Source organism: Corvus moneduloides, chromosome 22, assembly GCF_009650955.1.
Source record: "Corvus moneduloides isolate bCorMon1 chromosome 22, bCorMon1.pri, whole genome shotgun sequence".
NCBI lineage: Eukaryota > Metazoa > Chordata > Aves > Passeriformes > Corvidae > Corvus > Corvus moneduloides.
In genome coordinates, this window is record NC_045497.1 from 5296438 (window position 1) to 5310124 (window position 13687).

General features: G+C 48.7%; 1 protein-coding gene across 1 annotated transcript in view; it reads right to left on the minus strand.

Moving 5' to 3' along the window:
- Positions 1-327: 327 nt before the first annotated feature.
- DISP3 (dispatched RND transporter family member 3) overlaps positions 328-13687 on the minus strand; it is a 47498-nt gene continuing 34138 nt past the window's right edge. The window contains exons 10-21 of the mRNA XM_032131687.1: positions 13379-13540; positions 12819-12941; positions 12078-12214; positions 11363-11544; positions 10791-10921; positions 10519-10691; positions 9668-9794; positions 8696-8841; positions 8190-8349; positions 7707-7820; positions 6547-6713; positions 328-5837 (exon numbers count right to left, since the gene is read on the minus strand). Coding sequence (XP_031987578.1) covers positions 5475-5837; positions 6547-6713; positions 7707-7820; positions 8190-8349; positions 8696-8841; positions 9668-9794; positions 10519-10691; positions 10791-10921; positions 11363-11544; positions 12078-12214; positions 12819-12941; positions 13379-13540 — 1985 coding nt within the window. The 3' untranslated portion in view covers positions 328-5474. The remainder of the gene's footprint in view (positions 5838-6546; positions 6714-7706; positions 7821-8189; positions 8350-8695; positions 8842-9667; positions 9795-10518; positions 10692-10790; positions 10922-11362; positions 11545-12077; positions 12215-12818; positions 12942-13378; positions 13541-13687) is intronic.

A 13687-nucleotide genomic window follows, 5' to 3' on the forward strand; every position in this document is an offset into this window, starting at 1 on the left:
ACTCACCACTGCCAGGTGGTCCCACAGTCCTGCGAAGGCCAACCTGTGCCTCCTCTGTGGTCCACAGCTCTCGCACAGCTCCTCTTGCAGACCTGTGTGGTTTCCTGCACTGCCTTTTCCAGATTGCCGGCTCTTCTGGATGTGATAAGTTGGCTTCAAGAGGACCAATTTCAGTAGTAGTAGCAGACAATCCTGTGCATGTTAGGAACTGGTTCTGTGGCCTCATCCCCACCGCATTCCTTACACAATACAGATCCTGTCAGTGCTACTCTGGCTGTCAGTATGTGTACACAAACAGTAATGTGGTGATGAGTGAGGGTCCAAACATGCGAATGTCAAAATCTTTTTATTTACAACAGTCTCCAAAAATCAAGGAACACTGAAAATAGTGAAGGTAGGAGACAACTTACAAAAGTGACACACATACATCGGGAATTGTGCTACATCACTCTGAGAACTGACACTCTTAAGGTCTGCACACAACGTGGTAGAATGGCAATGCCCTCCCTCCCTCTGTCCATGGGGTGCTAACACCTCTTCTCCCTTGTATTTTGGACCATCCTCCCTCCCATTTGTTCTGCTTCTGCCTCCAAACCTTTCTGTTTATCTGATCATTGCTCTGCCTCTGGTCCTGGTCACTGCCCCCCACCTCCCTTCAGCAACTGCCCAAAGGAGGAGCAGAGAGGAAAAAGCCAAAAACCTCTGTCCTCAGGATGGAGATAGGCACTGAAAGATGTCTAGCTCTGGGACCCCGGGTACTAACCCAGGGCAGAGTAGTTAGCAAAAGCCTTTGAAATATCTGTGAACTATGGCTTACATGGTATCTGGGGTGAGGTATGATTTTGGAAGAAGTAACCAAGAGACTGAGTTTGTCCTGCCTGGCTGCAAATCAGTCTGCACAGCTTCATTGGTGGACAGTATGGGAGGATTTATATGTGTCATGGGGTTAAACAAAAAGCCTTTTATAACCTTCCAGAAAGGCAGGCTGCTCTGCTACAGAAATTCAGTGCAGGACCAGCTAAAAGACTTAGACACTGTGACATAAAGCAACATCCCAATTTGCTCCAGTGGAGGCAAAACCAGGGTATCTGGAGACCATTGCCTCCAGACTACTATATCAATGGTCCCAGTAGCTCTCCAAGTGTCTACATGTCCTTCTCCTTGGGGATATTTCTCAGGCTGCCTTTGCTCTGGCATATTTTCAGATCCGGCAAGAATTGAGAAACACAGTCCAGCTCAGCCAATGATTCCTTTCAGAATCTGCAGCCTTGGCAATTGCTGAGGTCAGTGGCCAAACCTGATGCCCCAGTTGCCCAAATCCAGCACCTCAAGAGGCACCACAACATAAAGAAACAAACTGAGTGAGGAGTCATGGATCTTTTCCTTCCTCTGATGCTGATCTCTACACAGGACATCAACTCTGTTCCTCCCTGCTCCAAAGCTGATGTGGACAGGGCTGTTGTGAGTGAGGAGTCTTTCTCTCAGTGTTCACAGCCATGGGGAGCCCTGGACTCACTCAGTAACTCCACTGAAGGCAAAGAGCAGTCACACCAGCTCTGTGCATGAATCTCAGAGCTTCAGCACCAAGGAGCAGTGTCCTTCTGCTACTGCCCTGCGCTGGAGAGAACTTCTGGGCAGGACAAGCCCCGCTCTGTTTTGTAGGAGACTGCATAGTTCCAGAACGACCCCCTCCTGAAGTATTAACCTAACTTTTCAGAGCTTAAGCCTCAAACCAGGATTTACTAGAAATAAAGGAGTGGGCAATTAACAGGCACATTCCATTGCCATGTGCTAGCTGAAAGTTCGTGTATGCTTTTTAATTGCACCAAGATCATTTTGAAATGGAAAATGGAGCATTTTTTTCCAAGTAAGACTGATCTGATACATTCCATTTAGAAACATCAAAACTGAAAGCTCTGTGTGAAGCTGTTTAACTCCCTGGCTTCCTCTGCCTAAAGAGATTCTCCTTGAGACTTCTCCAGCCACTTTCAGTCCAGACTCTGTGAGTACCTTAGGCATGAACATGTACCACGGAGAAGGCTGAACCTTGCTCAGCAAGAAAACAGGGCCCAGGAGATGGCCTGTGAAACAGAGGAGTCATCAGAGAAAGAAGATAGGCAGAGATATGGGAGGAATTGTTTAAGGTGAACATCTGCTCCTGGAACAGCACCAGACAGGTGAGGCCTTGCTTTTTATTGCTACGAGCATCTGCCTTCGAGTACCAATTCCCAGCAGGACCTCCACACTTGCTCAGATAAAGCCATCCCTTTTCTTACCTCTATAATTTTATGAGTGTTCTGTAATCACAAGGATGACACTGCCTACATGGACATGGATGTATGTATCTGCTACCCTTTTGTTGTCTCCACAGATGCTTGGGCAGATCAGGATGTAAGTGTTTTGCAGAAGGCTGGGCCCCACCTTTAAGTCTCTTTCCTTCCACTGCATTTGGAGAAAGCAGCAGCCACCCTGACCACAGAGCTGTGCAGGGTGAAGTGGTGATGGGGAAAATGTCTAGTTAGATCTTAAGCCAAGTATCATGACTGTGTTTAATCAGGGTCTCAAGTTACAACATTCAGTGAGTCCTTGCAGCATAAAATATCACCTAGGATCCTCTACCAGCTCTTCTGCCATCCTGCTCCATCTGGTGTAAGTTCCTCCTCCTCTCCTTACGTCACTTTCCTTCCTGGAAAATATCACTTCCTTTTCCTCAATATGCCTTTGTGAATCATTTGCACTTATCCTGGTTGCTCCTCTTCCTTCTGAATCGTTCCAGCCACTGCATTCCCAGTATGACTTTGGGCAACAAAACGCAAGGTGATGCCCTGCTCCTGCTAGTGCCAGCTAGTCCTTCTGCAATGAGGGAGCCTGGGCTGGCTGGAGAGGAGGGGGGAAAATGACAGCTTGTCCTTCTCCCTTCCTGCTCCAGAAAACAGCATGGATCCTGTCAGGTGCCAAGAACTCTTGTTATTTTTGTCTGCAGATCAGACACTGCCAGATCATACCCAAGAGACATAAAAGGTTTCCCTCTACTTTGAAATTAATCTTTGCCTCCCCTCAGCAGCTGAATGAGTGTTCCCAGCATGGCGTGTCCAGAATCACACTGGAGGTGAGGGGTTGATGTAGCCTCTTTATAGTGAGCACAAACATAGGATACCAGGGGCTTACACAGGCTTTCAACTTTGCAGGATTCAAAGCACTCCTGTGCCTTTTCTTAGAGGCCTTTAAAGGTTTCTTCATACTTATAGGAGGACCTTCCTCTAAGGGTGCCCTCAGCACCTTATTCTCTTGTCTGGTGACCTGGAAATATCCATCAGCTTTAATCACCCAAAAGGGGTTTGAAGTGTTTGTTAAGTTCAAATCAAGCCACCAGTCAGAGCATCCTTGGCCACAGCACTAGGGATACCTTGCCCTCCCCTGCAGCACCTGCATAGCCACACAGGTCCCATGGGGCTGTATATCATCAGCACTCTTGCCCTCTCCAGTCACTGCCACCTAGGACTACTCAGGGCACCACCAAGAGTTAAGTCTGGAGCACAGACACGGGGAACAGCATGGCTTACAGATCAAGGATGGTGCTGAACTGCGCACAGCAGCCATCAAAGCAGCACAGCTTAAGGATAGTCAAAAATCCTTTCCAGAACCATTTATTCATGGGCACAGGGTTCATTATGAAGGAGCTAGTGCAGATTAGAGGTAGGTGCCAAGAAACATTTAACACTTTGCAGAAAGGGGTAATTCAGCTGCACCATGGAATAGCAAGGAGAAACCAGGTCTGCTCCACTCGCGTTCTCACGACCCTCACTGCCTGCAGCAGGATTGCTCTGGAGCCCTCCTGAAAATAATAACTCCTCTCTCCAGCTTGGGGAACCTTGGGGACACCTTGGGGAAGCTACTTTAGAAACAAATATTTGATCCAGTTTCACAGGCATGACACAATGTGAAGGTGTAAGACTGGCAGGGATCAGAGCACGGATGCACTGAGCCAAGTAGAAGCAGCTCAGTCTCCCAGCAGCACAGGCTCCACAACTTGGCTGGCAATTAGGTTGGGCTTCCTGGAATTTTCATCTTAAAAAGAGAGGTTGATCCAGACAGATAACACAAAGCCACCAGGACATGGAATCTGCAAAGAAATGGAGTCAGGCTGCTTCCTGGCCACATTACTCTATTGGCACTATTGTAAATAGTGGTTAACGAATCTCCCAGGGGGCCTGACCCTCCCCTTCTGCTAAGGATCAGATATGCTGTGTATCAATGCACACTTAGCTATTTCAATTTAAAAAATATAATAGAATCAGTGGTGCTTAAAATGTACTTGTTAATGGCACCAGTGCGATTTCATTTTACTTTAATATAAACCATCTGCTCAGAGCAGACAGCAGCTGCAGCTCTGCTGCACTCAGGTGTCCACACAGGAGGGTGTCTCTGAGCTGCCACAGAGGATCCTGTGTATACCACCAGGTGTGGGCTCTACCTAGCCCCAGGGGTTACCTTGTCCTCAGGCTAAGAGCTGACCATTATGGCCAAAGACCTCTGCAGGGCTCTCAGGGCTCTCTGTTTTCTCTCCACCAGGAAGAGCAGAGGCAGTGACTGGTGAGGTGACCAGGGGGACTGGGCATTGAAACTGCCTTGACCTCACTACTGAGATGAGGGAGAGGAGGGCAGGCTGCTGAGGGCACCATCTGCTTCCTGATGGCTGTTCACAGACACATGAGATCCCAGTAAAAGGTGCACTGTCCCTCCGGAAAGAAGGGGAAAGCCATGTGTCCCAGTGCCCTCCCTGAATGATGAAAGCAGGTCACTGCAGGTGGTGCCACCCAACAGCTCTAGTTCGGATCTCAAAATGACACCCATAAGAGCTCCCATGCAGCAAGCTCACTGCTGGTCTGGCTTGGATACAGGGCCTGCCAAAGGGATCCAGACAACACTGTTCTCCAGGCCTGTCCAACAGCTCACTGCTGTTCTTGAAGGCTAAAGTAATGAAGCACAGGCTTGGTGTGGGAGTAGGGTATCGCCTCAAGAGTCATCATTGCAATGCTGACCCTGGACAAGTGGAGAGGAAGGACAGAGGGAAGGGTTTTTGAAAGGATCAGATGGCCTTCTCAAATTCTCTCCTTTTAGCTTCGTGACTCCAGAAAGCCCTGTTTGTTAAAAATAAATTAAAAGAACAAGAAAAGAAACAAAGAAAAGCAGAAAGAAAATTGAGAGAAGGAAACCTCCTCCCCTCCTACTCACGGGCTGAGGTATTCCCTGGGCAGCCCTCACCGTCCATCATCCATCCATCACTACCCAAAATAAATACAAGTTTAGAGCAAAACCCATTAGAAAATAAAGTGCATCTGGATTTGAAAAACTTCTGGAAAAAAGGGACTTTTTTTCCTCTTTTTTTCTTACAAAAAATATTCTTTAAAAAGAAAAGAAAAGAAAAAAGAAAGGGAGCAAGAGGACAGAGCATGTGGCTCTTGGCCTGGGGTCTACAGGGCTGTCCCGTTGGGGAGGGGGATCTTATATCCGCTCTTCAGCAGGGCAAGGCAGATGCAGAGACCCAGCAGGCCAGTCAGGAGCACCCCCAGCACAGCCTTGAGGCAGGAAGTCCTGCTGCGGATGAAGGTGCCAGGCCCCATGATGCTCAGCAGGGCTGTGCTCACAGTTAACGTGTACAGGATGGAGACTCCCGTGTTGAGGGCCACAATCTTCCCAAACTTAGCGAAGGGGGCAATGATGCAAAAGAACAGTGGGACAGTGGCGATCATGGTGGTAACAGCACTCGAGACGATTGCCACACCCACATGCCGGACTGCTTCCATTGTCCTCCACTGTCGGCACACTGTGGGATCCTGGTGGAAAGAACAGCAGTGTTAGCAGAACCGGCACATGGAGCTACACTGATATTTTAGGCTTTGAGAGGGTGGCTTAGCTCACAGAATCCCTGTCCAGGACGAAGAGGCTGCCTGAGTGCATCTCAAACAGTTCATGCAGTCTCTGAGAACACTGAGCCAAGAGCCATAGGGTTAAAACCCAGCAGAGGCAAAGGCTGCTGGATTTTGTGCCTCCTTTCCACCATATCAGACTGATTGCTGGGCCTACACAACACAGGCACTGCAGGCAGACACTACACCTGGCAACAGAGATCCCAGGCTTTTGTGGTCTCCATCTTCCCAACGAGACAAAAGATGTTAACAAGCCCAGAGATGAGCTGGACGTCCAGCAAAGCAATTTTCAGAGGTTACACAATTAGTATGGAGCTGTTCCAGCACAGACTGTCTTCACTTGAACATGAAAAGGTGTTGCTTTGGCACAGCTGTGGCCAGCAAGAAAAGGGACAACCATGTGGGTTGGACCCCCATCTGAGTTTACTGTACTCAGGTACACAAGCTCACAGTCTGAGCAGTCAGCTGGACAAGCAGCAACTACCATATCCCAGGGATGCTCTGAGGGTGCCAGGACACATCCCCCCTTGCCTATCGTGCATCCTGCATCACAGTTGAGTGGCATGGGAGGGCACAAGAGGAATGAATGCAAGGCTGTAGGAAGAACAGAGCTCACCTCTGCCTGGTGGAGTGGCAGGTTCTCCCCTGCCAGCAGGTAGCCCTCCACCAAGTGCACGCAGTAATCAACAGAGGAGCCAACGAGGATGGAGAGGGAAATGGCTTCCACAGCTCCCATTTCCCAGCCAGACCAGTACATGATGGTCACCACAAGGCAGACAACCCCTGTGTGAGGAAGGTGTTGTCAGGCAAATGTAAAGGACTCTGGGACTGCTGTCCAAGCCTACTGATACAAGTCAGTCCCTGGGGAGTTTGGGATCATACCCCGCTGCCAGCCAGCCTGAGTCCTGTACACACTCCCCCTGCCACAGAGAAAAACACTTCCTTTGCCTTCCCTTTGCACAGGGACCATTCCATAAGGTGATCAGACCTGCTGGGGCCAGTGGAACACCTAGTTAAATATCAGGCAAACTGACAGACTGATGTCAATCTAGACTAACTCTTGCTATATGAATCCAAGCCCAGACAAATGTCCATGTGTGCACACAAGCACCACAAGGAAGTGAGCCTGTTGTTTTGCTTGCTGAAGTTACACAGAGGCTGAGCACACTTTTTAGAAGTCAAGAGTACTGTTAGTTTTTGAGTCATATGTGGGAGAATAAGTGGTTTCAAAATGATAGATTTGATTTTTAAACTGAGAAGTTTAGCAACACACTTAGAGCACAATATCACCAAATCACCAGCCAGGGAGAGGAAACTATTTAAAATTTGCTTCGAATACTAAAAAACTGCTAAAATACTCAGTTTTTAACATCTCCCACTGCTTGGAAACAGCAGCCATGGCGCAGGTTCTTGGAAAGTAATGCAATTGTTATTCAGAGCATGTGGGACTTTAATCACATTATTACACATAACAGGTAGGGATGGCATTTGTGTAGCTAAACCCCTTATTTAAACAAATAGAAGGGATTGTGTAGATAAAACACACTGGGAATTAGACACACAAATCTACTTTCCCAATGAGGTTCCTGTGCATTTGTTGAGAGTTTCTTCTGATCACTTAGCTAGTCTGTTCTCCAGGACGGGCTTCTGGAAAGCCAAAAGGGTTTTACACAGAAGATGGGCAATTCAGTTCAAATCACCAGAGACTCAGCAGTGCCACAATCCACCAATTTCAGGAAAAGTGAAAGCCTGACACATTGGAATTGGTGTTTTTACCTAAGATGCTGAGCAGCACTGGCAGCAGGAGGAGGATGTGTGTGGTGAACACTGCCACGGCAGCCACACAGATGACCAGTGAGAGGACAAGACCATACAGGGCACTCTGCACTCCTGGAAGAAAACAGCCAGCTGATTTGAATCCTGGAAGGTGACAGCTGGGGTGAGAAAGGTACCATGTTCCTGCTGGCAACAAGGCAGGCAGGGACTCACGCTGGGGAAGATGAGAAGGGACGATGACAGTGGAAAGAAGGTGATAGGTTTCTTGAATCTAGCATCAGCAAGGCTGAGTCCTTTCCCTTACCTATTTCCTTGGGGTTTGCCTAATTTTGACAATACACATTGCTTAGGGCAGGAACAGGCTTTAGGAATTTGCACAGCAATGGCAAGGGACTGCAGATATAACCCATGCCCACCATACAGGATGGAGTGTGCTGTGGAGATGTATCAGAGAGCACGGAGAGAAACACAGCAGTCACTTGCCTATTATCTCCATGAAAATCTGCTTCCAGTGCTCACAGGTCTGGAAACCATGCCGGAGAGCAGAGCCCTCTGGGAAGAGTTGGAGTTGCTGCTGCAGGAATGTCTCCCATTTCAGATAGTCAGCATATGTCTGGAAGGACGATTTCCCCTTGTAGGTTGTCTGTAACAAGACAAACACATCACTTGTATCCTGCTCTTTGGGCAGGGTGTGCATGGCAAGGGAAAGGGCAGAACAAGCTAGCTCAAAGGGCAGTGCCAGGTAGAACTGACAGAGGCATTTGGGCAAATCTGCCACCAGCTTTTTGCCTGAGCTAATTGTGGTGTAAGCAGCCACTTCTACCAACTTGTGAGTGTAGGCATCTGTCTGCAACAAATGCTAATAAACACTAAATTATGGCTGCAAGTGAAAGTGGCCAGTGCAGAAAGAGCAGAGCTAAACACCCAGAAGTCACAAGATGAAACCGTCACCAGAATGGCAATGTCACTAGGTGATGCCATATGCTCACCGATTCGAAGGCCATGGAGATCCACTGCACCTTCCCATCCTTCACCCCCACTGCCCCATGAGAGAGCTGTCCAGGCAGCAGGTTTGGCTCAGGGATATTCTTGCACTCGGGGTGCAACATCTGCAGAAAGGAGGAGATGCTGTAACCTGAAGAGAAAGAAAGAGCAAGGGATGGAGGGCAGAACAGGGAAAGGAAGCACACTGGAGCAAGGGAATGAAAAAACCTCAACCAACAACCCAAAATGGGAGCCTCAAGAGAGTAGCAGGTCCCATTTGTCAGCAGCTGCTTCCCCCTGCCATTCTGGTTTGCCAAAGTCTTTGAGGTCTCGGCATCACAGCTCTCAGCTGCTGTAGCTTGAAAGGACACTCTGTGCCATCAGCATAGGACAGGACACTGCCACTGCTGTTTGTCCCCAGTTGTCAGGAAGCACCACAGAGAGCAAGTGCTAAGGGGTGTCTGCCTGGCCTGGCAGGGATTTGCTCCAGGCATGAAACTGGCTTTTGGCCTGAAGCCAATATACACTTCCTAGGTTCAGCTCCACAACTTTGTGACCTCTGAAGTTGGGAGAGACGGTCACTGGTCAGGTATGCAAAGCCAAAGAGACAGTGAGGAGCCTCACTGCAATGAGATCAGGTGTGATTTCATCGTTATTCAGGAGCTACTAAGAAGATATCTACTGAATCAAAAGATTGAATCTCAAGCAATATCCATGACTGGGAAGAACAAATACAATTCTGTTCTTATCCTTCTGGATTAAATCCCAAAGAATATACCCAGTGTCTTTGGCATTAAAGAGACCATTTTTCTTTCTTTCTGTCCCAAAAAGCACAACCAATGACATGTTCTAGAAGGGTCAAGCTGCCTTGGGAAGAAAAGGAGACAGCAAGAAGCAGTCACCCTTTCTGGTTTGCTGTTGAGGACCCCAGCCCAAGCAAGCACAGGTAGGGCTGCAGAGGAGTTAGTCTAACCTACCCGAGGGCAGGCACTGAGCCCCTCCAGGCTTCACCAGCTCAGAGTTGCTGGCAATGGCTTTGCAGAGGTGGCACAGGTTGCCAATCTCTTTGAAGAGGTCAAAGCTGTCATCGTAGATAACGCTGCCCTTTCACAAGGAGACACAATGACAAGAGCACCACACGTGAGACATACACACAGCAACTGGCACTGCAGCTTCCTGCCCGCTCCACCGCCTGCATTTCTCACTGTCCCTTCAGAGCAAACAGGCAAAGGCTGATTCTGCACAGTACCCCCAAATCACAAGGCAGGAAGAACAGCAGAACGCTGAAGTGCATCAGCCAAGCTAAGCATAATTTTTTCTAGAGAAAGATTGTCATGTGTCAAGGTATCGGATCTGAGAGATAAACTGTTTCTAGAAAAGTCACGTTTAGTAACCTTTCCCTAGAGTAACCAATTTTTATTTTTTGTTAATACTTCATAACAAGATATATATTATAGAAAAATATCAGTTCTCTCAGTCTTGAATTTGTAGTGAGTTTTGTACTGAGCTCAAGATGGGTTTGTTTCTAAAATCCTCGGGAAAGCCAGATTTAGACTCAAAATTAGAAAGTTATATATTGCACTCAGAGGGATTTTCTGAAAAGTCTGACATGTTTTTTTCAGTAAGGACTTCCTGATCTCCATTATTTTGTCAATTTGCTAAAACAGAACTGTACTGGCTCATCACAATGCTACCACCTCTGCCCTTCCATCTGTCCAGACTGCTGGACCACCTTCGGCTGTGGATATTAACTAAACACCATCCAGAGAGCCTGTCCCTCACTCGCCAGCCCCGAGCATGCCTGGCCAGCATGCCAGACTACGTGTACCATGTCTCCAATGACGTGGTTGTCTGGGCGTCTTGTGCGATTAACGCCTCTGATTCCAAACACTACAAACACCATGGCTCCGGTGTCTACCAGCGGCCGCACTGCTGGCTTCCCACAGCCTGTGTTCATGCATGGATTAAATCCAGATGTGGCCGACAGCTTTGCTTTGGGTGCTGTTGTCAAATACAGAATAAAGGTTGGTTACATTAGATGGCAAAAAAAGTCTGATTCTCTGGACCTTGGCATGTTTGAACAGGGCCTCATCAGCTTACCTTTTTCACTGGGAACATACAGGATGCCTTTGTTGGGTCCGTCTGGGCTAGAGCTGAGCAGACAGCCTGGAGGTGCAACACACACTCGACCGTGGTAAGGCGGCTTGTGCGACTGGGCAAAATACAGTTTCCTGTGCAGCAAAGAAAGTTTGTTATGGGGGACCAGAGGTAGAGAAGATGAAGCGTCCAAAGTATTACATGGAAACAGACATTTGCAGGGACAGAAGGGAAAGGTGAACATCTGCAGACCTGTATCCCTAGCCACTGCATATTCTGTGCTACCCATTCAGTCCCTTAGTTCAGGTGGGTAAGGGCAAGAACCAGATCAGCAATGTCTTTCTGCCACCTAAAGAAGCCCCCAGTCACAGTCTCTCAAGCCTTTGGCATGTTAATGATGCTACAGGCCTGCAAAGTGACTGCAGCGATGGGGCATATATGCAGCAAAGCAAATTCTAGGGCCATGGATGTGACTGATTGAGAGCAGGACTAGCACTGGCCATTAGGCATCTCCCATCAGCGTCTCAGCTGTGCTGTTTCTGCTGCCTTGTCCTGAGGGGGTTTTGGAAGGTTACCGTGTTCGCTGCTGCTCCTTGGAGGCCACGTAGAAACTGAAGTCGAACTTCCAGCCCTTCTTGGTGTCGCAGGACAAGGTGGTCATCATCCACTTCCTGGGGCTCATCTGCTTAAGCAGCCCTACTGTGGACACACAAGCTGTCAGCTTCCTGGTGAAGTTACCGAAAGGCACTCTATACACCTAAGCAATGGATTAATGAAAACAGACACTTAACTCCACAGGGTTGCAGTCTGTTGCACATTAGTATCACACTCTCCCCTCCTCCCTGAGCATTGGCACAGCCACACAGAATGAGCACTGCAGGCATAGCCCCAGCCAGCCCCCAGCCTGCCCCTTCCCAGCAATGTGTGTGAAGGGCACCCTTCCCCCATGTGTGAAGGGCCCCTTAGCACCCCCATTACCAGTGGCCTAGGCTGAATGGTGGCTGCTCTGCCTGGGGTGAGGGACATCTGCTCTAGTGACGCCCATAGTTCTGCTCCCATCGCTGACAGTCACCTCACAATGGCAACAGGTGAAGTCTTGTGGCACTCCAGGGTATCATCCTGGATGATGCCGAGCACAATGCCTTCTGTGTTAACTACCCTACTACAGTGCCCTGAAAATGTCACCCAGGGCTACATAGGACCCCATGGAGAGACAGGAGGAGGCTCTTGTGCTCACCTGCTGAGTGCTGCACTCTTGCTAGAGGGGTCCAACATCCTGGACTGACTTACCTGGAATGAAGGCACCTCCCCGTCTCCCGGTGACACCATCTGCCAGGGTGCAGGGACACTGGCATTGAGTGAGAATCTATAGATGGCTGGTCTTCCCTTGCTCTTGGACTTGGAGATATACACAGTCCCCTGGAGCTCTGAAGAAAACAGAGGGCATGAGGTTTGGTGGTACTTCTCAATCAGTAAATCCTACTGACATGGACAGAGCAAAGGAGGGTTCTGGTCTGCTGTCTGCTCTGGGACAGCAGGCACAGCTTCTGTCTTCTGGCAGCACAGCACACCTTTCAAAGGCTATCACAAATACATCCTGAGCTGCAGTAATTCCTGATGGCTTATTAATTCATGCTGTCTTGGGATATGGCCCAATAACTGTTTTATCCTCAAAATCCCCTGCAAACAGGCTGAATTTACTCTCCTCATGACTTGCCAACAAGGTTGTGAACAGGAGTGGGATGTGAAAGCTTGGAGTTCCTAGCCCTGTACTCAGATCAGAGGGATATGACACTAGACTGTACTGCCACCTGGGTTATAGGACCATGTCCTGGAGAGCAGTAGGTATTAAGAAAAGGGGGATTTTGAAGATGCTCCATACATCCAGCACCAGCCTAGGGCTCAGTGGGGCAGGCTCTGAAGAGAATTATTCCCCATCAGCTATTCAGAGAGCATGTGGTTTAGTTTCTACCCCAGTGGATCCTTGGGCCCTGGCCCCAAATGTGGTCGGAGTCATCATGCCCCACTCACCTTGCTGCCCTGTATCACCCATGCTGCCTTTGCTTCCCCAAGGTGACCCTGAGCCCCTCTTCTTTTTTTCCATGGAAGTTCGGATGTTGTTCTGCAAACTGTGGGGCTTTTCCTGAAACAAACCTGTCCCACGAGGTTAGTCAGGGAGGAAAGAGTGAACAGCATGAGAAAAGACCTACCAGCCCTGTACACACCACAGACTGCTGCTGAACACCAAACCCTAAGCAGGCAACACAGTGCCACAGACCCTCAGCTGGGCACTGACATGAGACCAGCACTTATGAGTAAAAGTAGTCAATTTTCATAGTCTATGAAGGGATTGCTACAGAAGAAATAAACAGTTCATGGCTAAAGCAGGAAATACTTTTCTAAATACTCCACTCCTACAGGCAATTCAACCATCCCGCTCCCAATGTGTGCCTCCTTTCCACAGGGTCCATCCAATGTCCAATGAGATATTTGAACATTGTAGGTGTCTGCCTCACATTTCAGCTCCTCCAGTCCAGGGCTTAGGCCAGGCTGGGCTGCACCCACCATGGTTTGGGGACCAGCATTCTCACCTGAGCAGGTAATGCAAGAGATGCCTTCAGCACTCAGGTTGTATTTCAGGTCCAGTAGCACCTGGATGTTTGTGTCTGGCCGGAACAAGACTGGAGCACGGCTAGCTGGATGGAGGTGGCTAGCAAAGAATATGGACAGGAGCAAAACAAGGAGAAAGAGCCCTGCAAGGAGAAACCTGGGTAAGTGTGGGACCTTACATGCATTTCACACTTCAAACATACTCAGAGAGTAGGCATGTGGTAGAAAGATGGTATTTTCAGCTGGAAAAAGAACAGCCACTAAAGCACACTGGCATCTGGGCTTTCTTG